Source organism: Puma concolor, chromosome D2 (assembly GCF_028749965.1).
Source record: "Puma concolor isolate L17-30 chromosome D2, mPumCon1.1.hap2, whole genome shotgun sequence".
NCBI lineage: Eukaryota > Metazoa > Chordata > Mammalia > Carnivora > Felidae > Puma > Puma concolor.
Genome location: NC_141677.1, coordinates 48,291,834 through 48,307,469, shown reverse-complemented (window position 1 = coordinate 48,307,469; position 15,636 = coordinate 48,291,834). Strand labels below are relative to the sequence as shown.

The following is a 15,636-nucleotide window of genomic DNA, read 5'->3' as shown; positions in this document are numbered from 1 at the left end:
GATCAAAGAAAACGCTTAGCAGTTATCTTACCTTCTAATAGCCCTTCAAATTCAATATGTGGCCAAAAAGAATATGGATTCTGGTTTAGTTTCTTTTATCTTTTAGTTAACAAGTAAAAGGACATTGTTTTAGCATTTCTGTCATCTTACACTATTAAAAAAAATGTTACCAGAGTGGAAAATAGACACTGTATCTTATTTTTCAGGTCATGTAGGACATCCCTAAGGCAAATCAATAAAATTATTGAACAACTTAGCCCTCAAGCTGCCACCAACAGAGACGTCAACAGGAAACTAGATTCTGTAAAACGACAGAAGTATAATAAGGTGAATCCAAATAACACATTTAAGTATTGCATTTTTGAAAAAGTAATCATTTCTGTTCATTTAATATTTAGGAAGTATTCGAAAAGTAGTTAAAATATGTGAAGCATGTGTCTATAATAAAAAATTTTGAATTCCTTTTGTATGTTTAATTTTTCAGCTGTTTCCCTTTAATATCTCCTGTTAAAGAATATTTTTTAGGGGTACCTGGGTGGCTTAAGCTGATTAAGTGTCCGACTCTTGATTTGGGCTCAGGTCATGATCTGGTGGCTTGCGGGATTGAGCCCCGTGTTGGGCTCTGCACTGAGAGCTTGGAGCTTGCTTGGGATTCTCTCTCTGCCCCTCCTGCATGATCTCTCTTTTTTTTTCTCTCTCAAAATAAATAAATAAACATTAAAAAAATATTTTTAAAAATACACATTCATGGGGCGCCTGGGTGGCGCAGTCGGTTAAGCGTCCGACTTCAGCCAGGTCACGATCTCGCGGTCCGTGAGTTCGAGCCCCGCGTCGGGCTCTGGGCTGATGGCTCAGAGCCTGGAGCCTGTTTCCGATTCTGTGTCTCCCTCTCTCTCTGCCCCTCCCCCGTTCATGCTCTGTCTCTCTCTGTCCCGAAAAATAAATAAATGTTGAAAAAAAAATACACATTCACACATGTTTGAGAAAGTGTTCCCTTCTTGGCGTTGCGTGCTGCCTTATTCATGTTTAGGATTATGGTCTTCCTTGCTTTGCCACTTTCTTTTACCCAGCTTAGGCTCCCGTTTGGCATGCTGGCCTCTCATCCAGTCTCTTTGTGTGGTGTGAATTTCCTTTTTTTCTTCTGCTTAGCTCCTGCTTGTACTGATTGTGTATGCTGTGTTTCCTGTTGGTATAGCCATACCTCTCTCACACTCATGCTCACTGTTCTGAGAGGCCAGCATTAGGTATTGCAGTCATCACCCAGCCACACTGATGGGTCTGCATTGAGGGTTGTACAACTTCAGGCAAGGGAAGATCTGAGATTATGACATTGTTTTTATGGGGTTTGAAACAGCTTTTAGTATTTACTTGTGTTTTATGAAAATATATTGGAGTAGATAGGAATGACTAGTTTTGATCATTTGATCCAAAATGTCATCCAAAATGACTAGCAGATATTTTTGTGCTTGCAGTTGACCCACTGCAGTGAGTAAAGTTCTTACATATCTTATTTAAGCTCCACTAGTGGACGCATATAGACTCGGTTCCTCCTGCTTTCTGCTCACCAGTCCATTATCTTCACCACCCCATCTTCTCTCACCAGAATAGCAGCCCAAAGTTCAGAGCTCGCAGTGGTTTCAGGTAGCCAGGGTCTCCGCTTTGGGGACATCTGGCCTCTTGTTGGAATATGCAAATTAATGTGCAGAGACCTCTAATCTTGGGCTTCTGGTGAGCTGAGGTTTCAAGGAGCAGTGAGGACCAAATGTTGGGCCATTTTAGGTACTAGTGTAACTCAACTGTATATTCCTATCTTTCTAAAGTAGTCCTTTGATGGTTAGACTATTCAGAGAGAAAGGCTGTTTGTTTTGTTTTGTTTTTTGAGAATGGCTATCTTGTGTGTGTGTGTGTGTGTGTGTGTGTGTGTGTGTGTGTGTGTGTGTGTTTAGAGAGAGAGAGCTGGGGAGATGGGCAGAGGGAGAGAGAGAGAGAGGGAGAATCTTAAGCAGGCTCCACGCTCACATGGAGCCCAACGCAAGGCTCTGTCCCATGACCCTGGGATCATGACCTGAGCCAAAATCAAGAGTTGGACACTCAACTGACTGGGCAAGCCAGGTACCCTGAGAAATGAGATTTCCTCATTTTTAAATGAGATTTAACCTAAAATCTGTTTAAATGAGATTAAATGAGGGAAAGACTAAAAGAAAATGAAATGCAGTTTAGTGTAACATGGCATTTATATCCAGTGTTTCTCCTTGTCCTATACTCATATTTGGTGTTTAAACATTGACCTTGAGAAGAACCAGGTACCTTAGGCCTAATTAATTGGAGAGGCCCTAAGAATGGCTGCATAGCTGAGCTCTGGTGGTGTAGAGGGAGAAAAGACAAAGAGGTGTCATGGGTGGGAGGGTAAAAGGGTATATCAAAATGTGTATTCCTTTTTTTTTTTTTTTTAAATGTTTATTTTGAGAGAGAGAGAGTACATGCATGAGCGGGGGAGGGGCAGTGAGAGAGAATCCCAAGCAGTCTCTGAGCTGTCCTTGCAGAGACTGACATGGGGCTCAATCCCATGAACCGCAAGATCATGACTCAGGCCAAAATCAAAAGTCAGAGGCTCAACTGACTGAGCCACCCAGGCGTCCCTATGTTCCTTTTAAAATCTTGTGATTGGGTAGAATACTATAAAGGACAATCATAAATATGGTAGATTATCAAAGGGGGCTGACTGTTTCAAGTGTTTGAACGTTTGTGTATATGTTTCTTATTCCAGAGAATATTATTGACCTCATAGCCCGTTGGTTGGTAAGGTCAGAAACAAAAGCTTAATAATTTGCCCTGTGTGTAATGGGGGAAAACCGAGTAGAGCAGCTCCACCTCCCAAGTCAGTGGAGAGCCAGTGCATGTGAACATAGACAGCTGTGCTGCCCAGCCAAGAGAGGGGGTACAGACGGGGATGCCTGCCTGATGGAAATGCTTGGAGGCCTGCTTCCTGCTAGAAAAGTGGCAGTAGCTCAAATGAGGTTCTATCTAATAATAGTAACATACGGAATTTCTGTTTTATTTTGCTCTTGATTAAGGTTTTTACATTTATCTTTGGTATTTAGCAATAAATCATTTCTGTTTTCTGTATTCAATATTTACCATTTAAGGAACAACAGTTAAAGAAGATCACGGCAAAACAAAAACGTCTCCAGGCCATCCTTGGAGGAGCAGAGGTACAAGTTGAAATAGATCATGCTGGTCTGGAGGAAGAGGATACAGGTGAGGAACAGTGTCTCCTTGTTCTTGAATTGGTGCCTGATGCCTGAAGTTGGTGGAGGGTATCTCCTCAGTCATGGCCAGGGTTCCCCAAAAATGTGTTTCTTTGCCTTAGTGTTGAAACAGAATTAGGAAAATTTTATTCTCTACTTCTGCAGAACCAAATCTGTTTTAAGTCATGTGGGGTTTTTAAAGAATGAAAGTAAATGTTTAACTGCATCTACTAGAGGCTGCTGGTGCACATAATTTATTATGTTTAATAAATTAGGGAGCTTAGCCTTCTTGTGTAGTTAATTTTGTAGAGACAGCTAACAACTTGATCAAATTACATTTTTAAGCCCAACATCATCAGTCAACATTCATAGAATTGCTTTTACATATCTTTTTGGGACATGTTTGGCAGGCTTTCCAAGCATCACTTCTCGTTAATGAAAAGGCATCTTCATTCAGGTTATACTATGGCTGTAATTTTGTTTTAATTACTGCGTAGGATGAATGTCTTTTGGAAAACCTTTTGGGAAAATGCGTAAGCTCTGAAATGAAATATCTTTGTGGTCTGTGTGTATGTGTGGGTGTGTGTTTAGAAATTGTTGGTAGTGGCTCAGTCATTTAATACTTGAAATATAGATTGAAGCTTCTTAGCATTTAAGCTTTCCAAGCAAATGTCTTCTACCAGCTCCAGAAACTTATTCAATAAGACAGGGGAATTTTTATGAAGAGTTAGGGCAGTAGAAAAAAATACAAGACTGGGACACCTGGGTGGCTCAGTTGGTTAAGTGTCCCGACTCTTGGTTTCAGCCTAAGTCATGATCTCATGGTTCATGAGATCAAGCCCTGTGTTGGGCTCTGAGTTGACAGCGTGGAGCCTGCTTGGGATTCTCTCTTTCCCTCTCTGCCCCTCTTGTGCTAGTGTGCACGCGCTCTCTCTCTCAACAAATAAATAAACATTGAAAAAAAAATTAGAGACATGGACTTTTAAAAGTTCAGTCTCTGAATTCGTTGGGCTTGTAACCAAGGCTTTCTCCTGCTGAGGTTCCATGTTCTCGTTGTTCCTGTCCGGCTGCCTAAAACCTGCCACTGCATTGTACCTTCTCTTGCTTCTTTGGTAAAACTGCCCAGGATTAATAGACTTCCCCAATTCCAAAAGCCCCTTTTCATTCTTGTTCCACCTGGCCTGTCTGTAGCAGCTGATACTTCTGTGCCTTCCAGGATCCCAGTCTCTACTGGTTTTCCTTTTGGCCCTCTGACCATTTCCATAGTGGTTTTTTTGTTCGTTTTGTTTTTGTTTTAGAGAGAGGGTGTGGGGTGGGAAGTATAGGGTGAGGGTGGGGGCATTAACAAGCTAATTCTAAAATTGATATAAAAATGTATTGGGCCAAGAAAAGTCGATTTAAAAAAAATTTTTTTTTTGATGTTTATTTTTGAGAGAGCATGAGCGGGGAAGGGGCAGAGAGAGAGAGGGAGACACAGAATCTGAAACAGGCTCCAGGCTCTGAGCTGTCAGCACAGAGCTTGATGTGGGGCTCGAACTCATGAACTGAACCACGAGATCATGACCTGAGCTGAAGTCGGACACTCAACCATCTGAGCCACCCAGGCACCCTTCCCCCCGTTCTTTTTTTTTTTTTTTTTTTTTAACGTTTATTTATTATTTTTGGGACAGAGAGAGACAGAGCATGAACGGGGGAGGGGCAGAGAGAGGGAGACACAGAATCGGAAACAGGCTCCAGGCTCTGAGCCATCAGCCCAGAGCCCGACGCGGGGCTCGAACTCACGGACCGCGAGATCGTGACCTGGCTGAAGTCGGACGCTTAACCGACTGCGCCACCCAGGCGCCCCCCCCCCCCCGTTCTTTTTTTTAAAGGTTATTTATTTATTTGGAGAGAGCGCATGAACCTGGGAGAGACAGAGAGAGAGGGAAGAAAGAATCCCATGTAGGCTCTGCACCGTCAGCACAGAGCCCAATGTGGGGGCTCTATCTTACGAACTGAGAGATCATGACCTGAGCTGAAATCAGGAGTCAGATGCTCAACCGACTAAGTTACACAGGCATCCTGAGAAGAGTGTGCCTTGAAGAGGAACAGAATATCAAGGCCCGTGATTAAGGTGCAGTAAGTAAGACAGTGGGTATTTGCACAAGGAAAGACAAATAGATCAGTGGGACAGAATATAGGGTCCAGCAGACAAACCCACCCATGTGTGATTAGTTGGTTTATGATGCATGTGGCAGTACGGTGCTATGGGGAAGTGTCGTCTTTTCGGTAAGTGGTTCACATGAAGGTAAAATGAGTCTTGGCCTGCTACTCTATGTAGAAAGATAAATTCTGAAAGGATTATAAAAATATAAATGTGAGTGGTAACACAAAGCTTTTAGAGTATAGCGTAGGAAAGTATTTTCATGATTTTGGGGCAAAGACTTAACGAGACACAAAAATGCGTTTTGTAAAGAAAAAGATTTGATAAGTGACCTATATCACAACTAAACTGTGCATCAAAAGATAGCATTAAGAGAGGGAAAAGACAAGCTGCAGAGTGGGAGAAGATATTTGCAATACATGTATAATTGAAGGACACAAATCCAGAGTGTATTAAAGAACTCTTAGGAAAGGGCTAAAGACTTGAACATTGTCTTCAAAAGAAGCTATTCAGAAGGTCAGTAAACCTATGAAGAGGTGCCCTAGTTCATCAGTTAGTAGGGAGACACAAATTACAACCACAAAGTGGTACCATTACACAACTACCAGAATACCTAAAATGGTAAGAATTGAAACTCTCAAACACTGTTGGTAGAACTTAAAATTAATAGGACCACTTTGGAAAACCATTTGGCAGTGTCTGCTAGAGCTTAACATACCCAAAGAATTATGTATAAATGTATTTCTGAAGGAGGTGTACTGGAATATTCATAGCAACATAATTCATAGTAGCTAAAACCTGGAAACCACCCAAATGTCCATTAACAGTGGAATGGAAAAATTATAGTATACTTGTATAATATAATACTAACAGCCATGAGAATTAACAAACTGCAACGATATTCAGCAATAAGGATGACTCTCACAAGCATGTTTATAGCAAAAAAGCCAGACGTAAGAGTACAAACATTTCCATTTACATAAAGTTCAAAGCTAGGTACAGCTTGTTTGTAGCGTTAATGGTATGGTCAGTTATTACTTTGGGGGGGTGGAGACTGGAGGGTGCCATGAAGGGTGGTGCATCTGGGGGTAGTAGTGATTTCTGTTTCTTGATCTGGATGTCGGTGTATGGGTATGTTTTTTTTCTGAAAATTCACTAAGCTGTACATTTAGTATTTGTGCCCTTTCTGATGTGTATTGTTCTTTACTGCAAGTTTAGTGAAACACTGGTTACAAGAAATGTAGATTTTTAGAATATGGATTCTTCCTGTTCAGCCTTACTTACGTTTGTATTTTGGCTGTGGGTGAAATAATTTTGCCAGAGATTAAGTTCAACTAACGAAAGAGGGATGATATCTGGGTGACTTTATATTGCTCGGCAGAACTTCCAATTTTAGTTTCTCTTTTCTGTTAGTTAACTTTGCACATTTAACACAGTGCTGTCCAGTAGACCTGTTTGCAATGCTGGAAATGCTGTCTGTGTTGTCCATTATGGTAGCCATTAGCCACATATGGCTCATTGAGCACTTGAAATACGGCAAGTGCATCTGAGGAACTGAATTTTCGACTTAAAAAGCCACATGGTGACTATTATATTGGGCAGTGCAGAGTGAATGTTTATGTTTTACCTATGTAGGTGCATGCTGATTCTTTATGTTTTCTGTTTTACTATCTCTTGAATTTAAGTCCATGTGAATGTTGGTATTTGAAGTGACATGGAAACTTGGGAGATTGCTTCCTTGGGGGCTACTCTTTAATTGATGAAGAAACACAGAGAAATGTGTATGTTGTAAATGAGTAGCTCTGTCTTTAGATACACAGAGAGTGTATTTATAATGCATTATTTTAGAAAAAGTTATTGAGAAACCACCTTTTTTTTTTAAATATGAAATTTATTGTCAGATTGGTTTCCATACAACACCTTTTTGAATAGGAGTGTATTGAACGTGGTATGATGAATGCTATAATAAATTTTATTCTGTTCTTTTATGTACAATATGCTTTAGTACATCCACGGTATGTTTTTTAAATGTGAGTTGTTTGTAGGTGCTATTTATTGAATAAGTGAGTCCTTGTGTCGTACTCTTGGAAAGGTTCACACTAGTGCTCAGTGCATTGTCGTCCCTCTTTCAGAACCGGGGCCATCCTGTCTCGGCAGCATGCTCATGCCTGTCCAGGAGGCTGCTTGGGAAGAGCTCATCCGCACTGGCCAGATGACACCTTTTGGAACCCAGATCCCTCAGAAACAGGAGAAAAAGCCTAGAAAACTAATGCTCGATGAAGCATCAGGCTTTGAAAAGTATTTGGCAGATCAAGCAAAATTGTCTTTTGAAAGGAAGAAGCAAGCTTGTAATAAAAGAGCAGCTAGGAAAACTGCGGCCTCGGGCACCTCTGAGCTGAGCGCAACACTCAGTGAAAACAAACCAAGTGAGCGAAGCAAAGTTCTCTCGAAAGCAGATAAGCGCTTGAGAAAGCACATCAAGAAGCTGCAGAAAAGGGCTCTTCATTTCCAAGGGAAAGTGGGCTTGCCGAAAGGAAAGAAGCCTTTGGAGTCTGACGTGAAGCCGAAGGCAGAGGGCACCTCTGAGAGCGAAGAGTCCGAATACTTCCCCACGGAGGAGGAGCAGGAGGAGGCAGAGGGGGCTGAGCTGACCGGAGAAGGCCCTGACTCCGTGCTGAAACCTGTGCTCAAGCACCGGAAGCGGCAGAAAAAAGTCACGGTGCAGGAGATGGGGGATGACTTTTTTCCAAGTTCTGGGGAAGAAGCAGAAGCCACCTGTGGAGGAGGAGGTCGGAAAGTAGTGAGATGCCGAGATGATGGAGATGAAGATTATTATAAGCAGCGGCTAAGGTCAGTCTGCAGAGATTGTAAAGAGATTGTACTGCTTGCTTTGTCTTAGGCAGCAGGTTTATTAAATAAGGATTCTAGATTCAGGTTAATGTATTAGACCCCCGTTTATCCAAAGGTTGGACTTCCTGCATCCTTAGCCTCCTAAACGAGCAGAACCCCCAAGTCCCCAGAGGAGCTGATACGGAATGCTTCTAATTTCTGTATCTTCGTTCAGATTTGGGACGAGTCTCAGAAGAAAAGCTTGGGGGAGGGCCAGGGCAAGATGCATGCAGAGGACTAAAGTGTGAGATGTATGCCTTTATACTCAGAGAGGTCACCTGTAACAGGGGTCAGGAGAAGACTGGCTTGTATAGTGGTGGTTTTTGTTTTCTTTTGAAGCAGGGAAATGATTGTGGAGGATTTGTCCCAAAAAGAAGCTGAAATTTAAGCGTTGGTGTATGAAAGAATAAGCTTGTTTTCTTAAATCCCTCCTTCCTTGTCTTGAGACAATTCTGTCACCTACAGAATTATAAACCCGTCATGCTGCCAGAAGTGTATTTCATGCTCATTGCATACCCTTCCTTTTCACGGTCATTTTTATGCTGGAGATTGACTTTGGCTTTTTTCCATGGCTCTCTCAGTATAAGATGCAAATAAGATAAAAGGGAAGGTGAATGTGTTCATTCAGGAAGTCAGCTGCCATATATTTTTTCTGAGCCCCGGAAAATGGTCTGTATGCTGCAGATACCAGTGTGCCCCACTGAGCACGACCTTGCCATGCCTCAGGTCTCCCACATGAGCTTACCAAGCACGAACAAGGTGCAAGGGAAAGGGGATCTGTTTGAAAGATAAATAAAACAGGTAAATAAGATAAAAAGATCCCTTTATTTATTTATTTATTTATTAAAAATTTTTTTTAATGTTTATTTTTGAGAGAGAAAGACAGATCCAGAGTGGGGAGGGGCAGAGAGAGAGGAAGACACAGAATCTAAAGCAGGATCCAGGCTCCGAGCTGTCAGCACAGAGCCCGATGTGGGGCTTGAGCTGTGAGATCATGACCTGACCAGAAGTTGGACGCTCAACCAACTGAGCCACCCAGGCACCCCAGCAGATTACTTTTTAAGTGTTTGCTCCTGGGATGGCTTTTTCCCAGTCTTCCACAGTTTTTTCTTCTTTTCTATGTAGGGAGGTCTAGTTTATTGTTTCTTGTAGCTTTCCACGGGCCTTTATGAATGCAGATTGTCCTGATATTTTTTCTTCTGTTACTTAGAACTGATGACCCACATCCAGATTGTCTCATACACTCCCTAACCCTTTTATCTATCTATCTATCTGTCTGTCTATCTATCTATCTATCTATCTATCTATTTATATTAAAAAATTTTTTGTAATGTTTATCTTTGACAGAGAGAGACAGCATGAGTGGGGGAGGGGCAGAGAATCTGTAGCAGGCTCCAGGCTCCGAGCTGTCAGCACAGAGCCTGATGTGGGGCTTGAACTTGTGGACAGTGAGATCATGACCTGAACCAAAGTCGGACGCTCAACCGACTGAGCGACCCAGGCGCCCCATTTATTTATTTTAAAGTTTGTTTTTATTTATTTTGAGAGAGTGTGCAGGGGCAGGGTGAGAGAGGCAGAGAGGGTGAGAGGGAAAGAGAGGGGAGGATCCCAAGCAGGCCCCATGCCATCAGCACAGAGCCAGGACTTGGGGCTCGAACTCCTGAACCATGAGATCATGTCCTGAGCCAAAACCACGAGAAGGATGCTTAAACTGAGCCACACACGTGCCCCTGCCTAACCTTTTAAAAGCAGAGGTGGCATAGTTTTTTTCACACAGTTTGAGGACCTGTGACCTAAATCCAGTTCTTAGAGCTGTTACACTTACTGTGGTAGACCTTAAGTAGCATCCTTGAGGAGTGGCTTACATTTGTTACTTCTCATTGCAACTTTAACTTTACTTTGCACATTTAATATCTGTAGAGGTATTTGAAGGATATCACTGGATGCTCTTGAATGCTGAGTGGTGTCAGTCTCTTTCTAACTACTGTAGAGAATTAATAAAAGTGTTAATCTCAACATATTGATTGTAAATGAAGCAATATTTTCTTCCCATTCAATATTAAATTAATTTTTAAATGTATTAGTATCTTGATGAGAAGCAGTTTATTTTGATTGAATTTTAAATATGGGTTTAGTTTAAATTCATTGCAATGCGTTTTTCTTAATAACGTTAAGATTGTAGAACAATTATTTCCAAAGCCATACCAAAGCCAGTTTTTTGCTAAAGTTACAGTAAAATCTCAGATGAATTTCAGAAATATCAATAACTCTAATTGCCACCAAAATACTATAGCTCTTAAAATTTTATGGCCACAGTTATTACGGCTGTTAAACTGCAGATACCACATTGAAATGTTTGTTTTGCGTCTCCTTTGATACTCTTTGGATTGGGGGATGTTAAAAGAAAATGCTTTGGACTGAGAAGCATTATTAAGAACATTTTAGAACTGCCAGTTGCTTTTTATATTTTGTTACTTCTTGTTGCTGATCTTTGTAGACAGATTGAAATTGTAATGGTATTCCCTTGAGTGAAAAAAAAAGACTTTAGGCTTCTGTATCTTAGCAGTGGTTTGAGGACGGATAATCAGAGTAAAGCCCCATAGAGTTTGCAACACAGAAAATGAGTTTTTCTTAATGGTTAGAGTTTAGAAATGCGTACCTAAGCTAGGTGCCCTTTTTGAACTTGTCCTGGTTATAACCCTGTTAATTATAATGGTCATTTAAACTTAGAAGTGAAAGTGGGTCACTCCTAGACATCTCATCCCCTTTCTTCTCTGAGCTGGAGGGAGCATCTGTCTGAGGTCTTCCCTTAGCTCTAGTTCAGTCCCAACCTGGTAACTTTGTGTTTAGGTGTTGCTAAGTGCGAGTTTCCTATCAAGACTTTTCTACAATGTAACCTTTTCTGGAACAGGCTAATAACTGTTAGGATCCTTCTTTTCTCTGACTTCGCCCCAAGACCTCAGATCAGTCTTGGAAGTGTTACCATTTTTTAAACTGCTCATGTGTCTGTCTCACATTTGTATCCTGCTTCTGTCTCTGCACTAAGTTGCATTTTGAGGCTGCCTCCTCAGTGGTGTTCCCTGATTTTCATACTTCTGGATATACCAGGAAGGATGAGCCAGTTCTTTGAAGTAAATATTCCGTCGGTTCCTACTCAAGTCATTGGTATGCAGATCCTAGAAAACATCATTATTTTTTCATTTTAATTTTGTAGCAGCAGAGTTTCTATTAGGCTGTTGCTCTTAGTTGTGAGGTTTAGCTTTTCTTAAAATACATCGCTGTTGTAGAAAGCTAGGGCCTGGGAGCTCCAGGAGCCAAATAAAGACTTAATAGGATTGACACACATGCAGTGTTTGAGTGATAGGTGTCTCTGGTGAACACTTAGGTGTTACTTACCCAGTCTGTACAGCCGGAATGGGTCAAGGGTGGCCTAGAAGACCAGACATTTCATATGTGCACCTTTCCCCTTGAGGTGATCAAAGATCAGCAGCCCTCGTTACCTCGGTGTTTCTGATTGATTTCCAGATGAGATACGAGGCAACTCTCATTGTGTCATCTTTGCTCTCACTGCATGAATGTGTGTGTGCACTCTAGGACTGGTGCTAGGGTTTCCGGAGAGGAATTTGTCTTTTAGGGGACATGGGCACAGATGGGCCCTAAGCAGTGTGAAGGGAATAATGAATTCAGACAGGTATTTGGGGAAGACTTTGTGGAGGAGATTCATCCCAGCGCAAGGCCTGGTCTGTTGAGTAGTTCAGATATGTTGAAAAAGACCCTAGGGTGCAGGTTATTGAAAAGGAAAATACATGCTTGCTTTGCTTTGGAGACACATTATTTCTCATTTGGATTGCCTTGGATAGTGGTGTGGTGGCTGTGGTCTGCAGAGATGTCTGGTTTCTAAGCAGTCACTGTAGGAAGGTAGGGCACAAGCCCTCACCTTACCAGACAGCTCCCATTTTAGGCAGTGGCAGTCTGTTCAGGGGGGGAGACTGAGGCCCTGTTTGGATTCTCTAGGAAAGAGTGCTACAGTCCGTTAGTGATGTCTACCATGGACACGGGGGCCTCAGAGGGAAGCAGCAGCATTCATGCCAGTTATATGCCAACCTGAGAGATAGCACAGACAAAAAATGTCACCAACTCTGGCTTCCTTCTCCAGCTGCAGTGAGCACTGCTTGGGTCAGACTTGGGTTGTAGGTCAGGTTGTATCCTAAGTGAGAGGATGTCCTTCCAAGTAAGTTTTGTTTCCTGTTGACACAACTAGGGCTAGCATTTATAATTTGACTTAAACCCATACCCTGAAGCTCTTCTTTCTTTTTCTGTGTGCCAGACAGTATATAATAGTAACAGGCTTTATTTTCTTGGCAGTGAGCATAGACTGAAGCAGAGGTTCCCAGCCTACAGGCTGACTTTGCAGAATCACCTGGGTGCCCTGCCATTGGAGGTGTTGATTCAAGAAATCTAGCATGGGGCTTCAGGTCGTAATTTTTAAAAAGCTTCTCCAGGTCATTCTGATGCACTGTCAACTTTGGGAATTACTTAATGTGTATAAGTAGGTTTTATATACTTTTCCTTTTTGAGGTGGTAGCTTTTGGCAGATTCAGTTTTTATACGTTACTTTTAAAAAAATATAATTTGTTGTCAAACTGGCTTACATACAACACCCAGTGCTCATCCCAACAGGTGCCCTCCTCAATGCCCATCACCCGTTTTCCCCTCTCCCCCACTCCCCATCAACCCTCAGTTTGTTCTCTGTATTTAAGAGTCTCTTGTGGTTTGCCTCCCTCTCTCTCTGTTTGTAACTATTTTTTTCCCCTTCCCTTCCCTCATGGACTTCTGTTAAGTTTCTCAAGATCCACATATGAGTGAAAACATATGATATCTGTCCTCTGACTGACTTATTTCACTTAGCGTAATACCTTCCAGTTCCCATCCACGTTGCTGCAAATGGCCAGATTTCATTCTTTCTCATTGCCAAGTAGTATTCCATTGTATACATAAACCACATCTTCTTTATCCATTCATCAGTTGATGGACATTTAGGCTTTTTCCATGATTTGGCTATTGTCGAAAGTGCTGAGGTGTATATGTTACTTTAAAATCCTCTTTTATGTACCCTGCACAAGTGGGTTGTGTTTATATAGGAAAGGGCTTGGAGAGGAACTTTGAGGTCAGTTCATTCAGCTAAGTGCTGTGTAAAATAGATCATCTGCTTCTTATCAGAACATATGCTTCAGAATCACCTGGAAAGCATCCTGAGGACTCAGCTTGCAGTGTCTGAGGCAGCAGGTCAGGGGCGGAAGGAGCTGAGTGCTGCACTCGTACTTTGGGCTCCCACTAATTCTGAGGCGAGGTTGGTGGCGTTCCTCAGTATTACAGGCCCTTACTATGTTCCCATTTAGGAAACCCTTGATGCAGTTGGAAAGAATTGTTGGTTAAGGACATTGGGGTTTGAAAATGTGATGCTTTTTTCTCTGCTCTAGCCCAATGTCAGCTTGGTATTACCACTGCAATAAATCTCCCCCCTACCCCGCCCCCATTCCACCTCCACCTCAGTAAGTGAAACAAGATAACAGACTTTTCAGTAGGTGATCCCTGAGTCTCCTCATATATCATCTAGTGGTACTCTGGGCTAAGCTGTTGAGATCACAGCCTGAAACTGATTTGAGCTGCTACCTGCAAATGGTTTGAAGGCTTTCCACACCCCCCACCTTGAACTTTGGATGATTCCTTGTTTTTTTAAATAATGAAATTATGACAGTATTAAGATGGAAAAAAAAAACCTTACACCTTTTTTTTTTTTTTTTAATTTTTTTTTTTTTTCAACGTTTATTTATTTTTGGGACAGAGAGAGACAGAGCATGAACGGGGGAGGGGCAGAGAGAGAGGGAGACACAGAATTGGAAACAGGCTCCAGGCTCCGAGCCATCAGCCCAGAGCCCGATGCGGGGCTCGAACTCACGGACCGCGAGATCGTGACCTGGCTGAAGTCGGACGCTTAACCGACTGCGCCACCCAGGCGCCCCTACACCTCTTTTTTTATGTCATTTGTCTACATTTCATTCTAGGCTTTGATCTTATGTATACGTACCTTTCATTTATTACAGTTATAGTAGGCTATTCAAACACTTGATCATGCCTTGTTCAAATTGATCGACTTGCCAATATGATCTGTTAAGAGGTAGAGCTGGGATTTGAAGCCAGGAGAGGGTTTTGTAAATGTCATTTTCCTTGCATTTGTGAATTGGTGGAATGTGTAATATCTAGATGTGACCACAGGGTGGCACTAAGAATCAGCACTTAGCTGCTTCCCCCTTCCTGTAATGGAAACCAAACCAAAAACTTAAACCAGTTGGATGGGGACTTGGGGTGATTGTAGGGAGTCTAGAAGACTTGACAGGTATGGTGTGGATGGGGATAGAATTTGCCTCACGGTCTTGTGTAACCTGCATCTGTAGTCATGCCTGTTGATGTAACTTTTTTTTTAATGTTTATTTTATTTTTGAGAGACAGAGAGAGACGGAGACAGTGCAAGTGGGGGAGGGGCAGAGAGAGAGGGAGACAGAATCCGAAGTGGGCCCCAGGCTCTGAGCTGTCAACACAGAGCCCAACACGGGACTTGAACTCGTGAACCGTGAGATCATGAACTGAGCTGAAGTTGGGCACTTAAACAACTGAGCCACCCAGGCACCCCTGTAACTGGCTTTTAATAAATACAAATATTTATTTAAATAAATATATTTATTTAAATCTTTAAACCTTAAAGATTTTTCTTTTCTGCCCCATTTTTTTACCTTGTTTTGTATGACTAACTTTGAGTTAGAAAAGGCTAATGACTCCATATATTATGTAAATCTTACAGATTACCTTCTAACACTGCAAAGCTTAATCATCTGGGTAAACAGTATCTCTGTTGTCCTTCCCCTTAAGCACTGGAGCTACTGGGGCCAGAGGCGATTTGGATCCTGGTTTGGAGGGTTTGGCTGTATACTTGCATAGTTCTAGAGGAGAAAGGCTGTCAGCATTTTCAGGTGCTTAGAGGGGTCAAGCCAAGTAGGATAAATGTTGGAGAAGTCTCTTGGATTTGGAAATTTGGAGGCCTTGATGGCTTGAGCAAGGGTGGCATGTGGGGGTTGGAAGAAAGGTTCTATGAGAACAACCATAGGTAGCATCACCTAACGCTTACTACTTAGGCAGTGCTTTGTGTCAGATGGGTTCTTTGGTTTAATCCTCACAAACCCTAGGAGATAGGAACCTGAGCCCAGAAAGCTGATATAATTTGTCCAAGACAGCAGTAAATGGAGAAGGCTGGAGAAGAGAAAGGGATCCGAGGAGGATTGGGTCAGGTGGGAGTGATCT

The 15,636-nt window shown here is 42.1% G+C and overlaps 1 protein-coding gene across 4 annotated transcripts in view; it reads left to right on the top strand.

Moving 5' to 3' along the window:
- ERCC6 (ERCC excision repair 6, chromatin remodeling factor) overlaps window positions 1-15,636 on the top strand; it is a 79,523-nt gene that overhangs the window by 7,007 nt on the left and 56,880 nt on the right. For all 4 annotated transcript variants that reach the window (XR_015241695.1, XM_086680255.1, XM_025918162.2 and 1 more), the window contains exons 3-5: window positions 207-327; window positions 3,147-3,258; window positions 7,524-8,241. Coding sequence is in view for 3 of the 4 variants with exons in the window: in XM_086680255.1 (XP_086536381.1) it covers window positions 207-327; window positions 3,147-3,258; window positions 7,524-8,241 (951 nt within the window). In the remaining variant the exon portion in view is untranslated. The remainder of the gene's footprint in view (window positions 1-206; window positions 328-3,146; window positions 3,259-7,523; window positions 8,242-15,636) is intronic.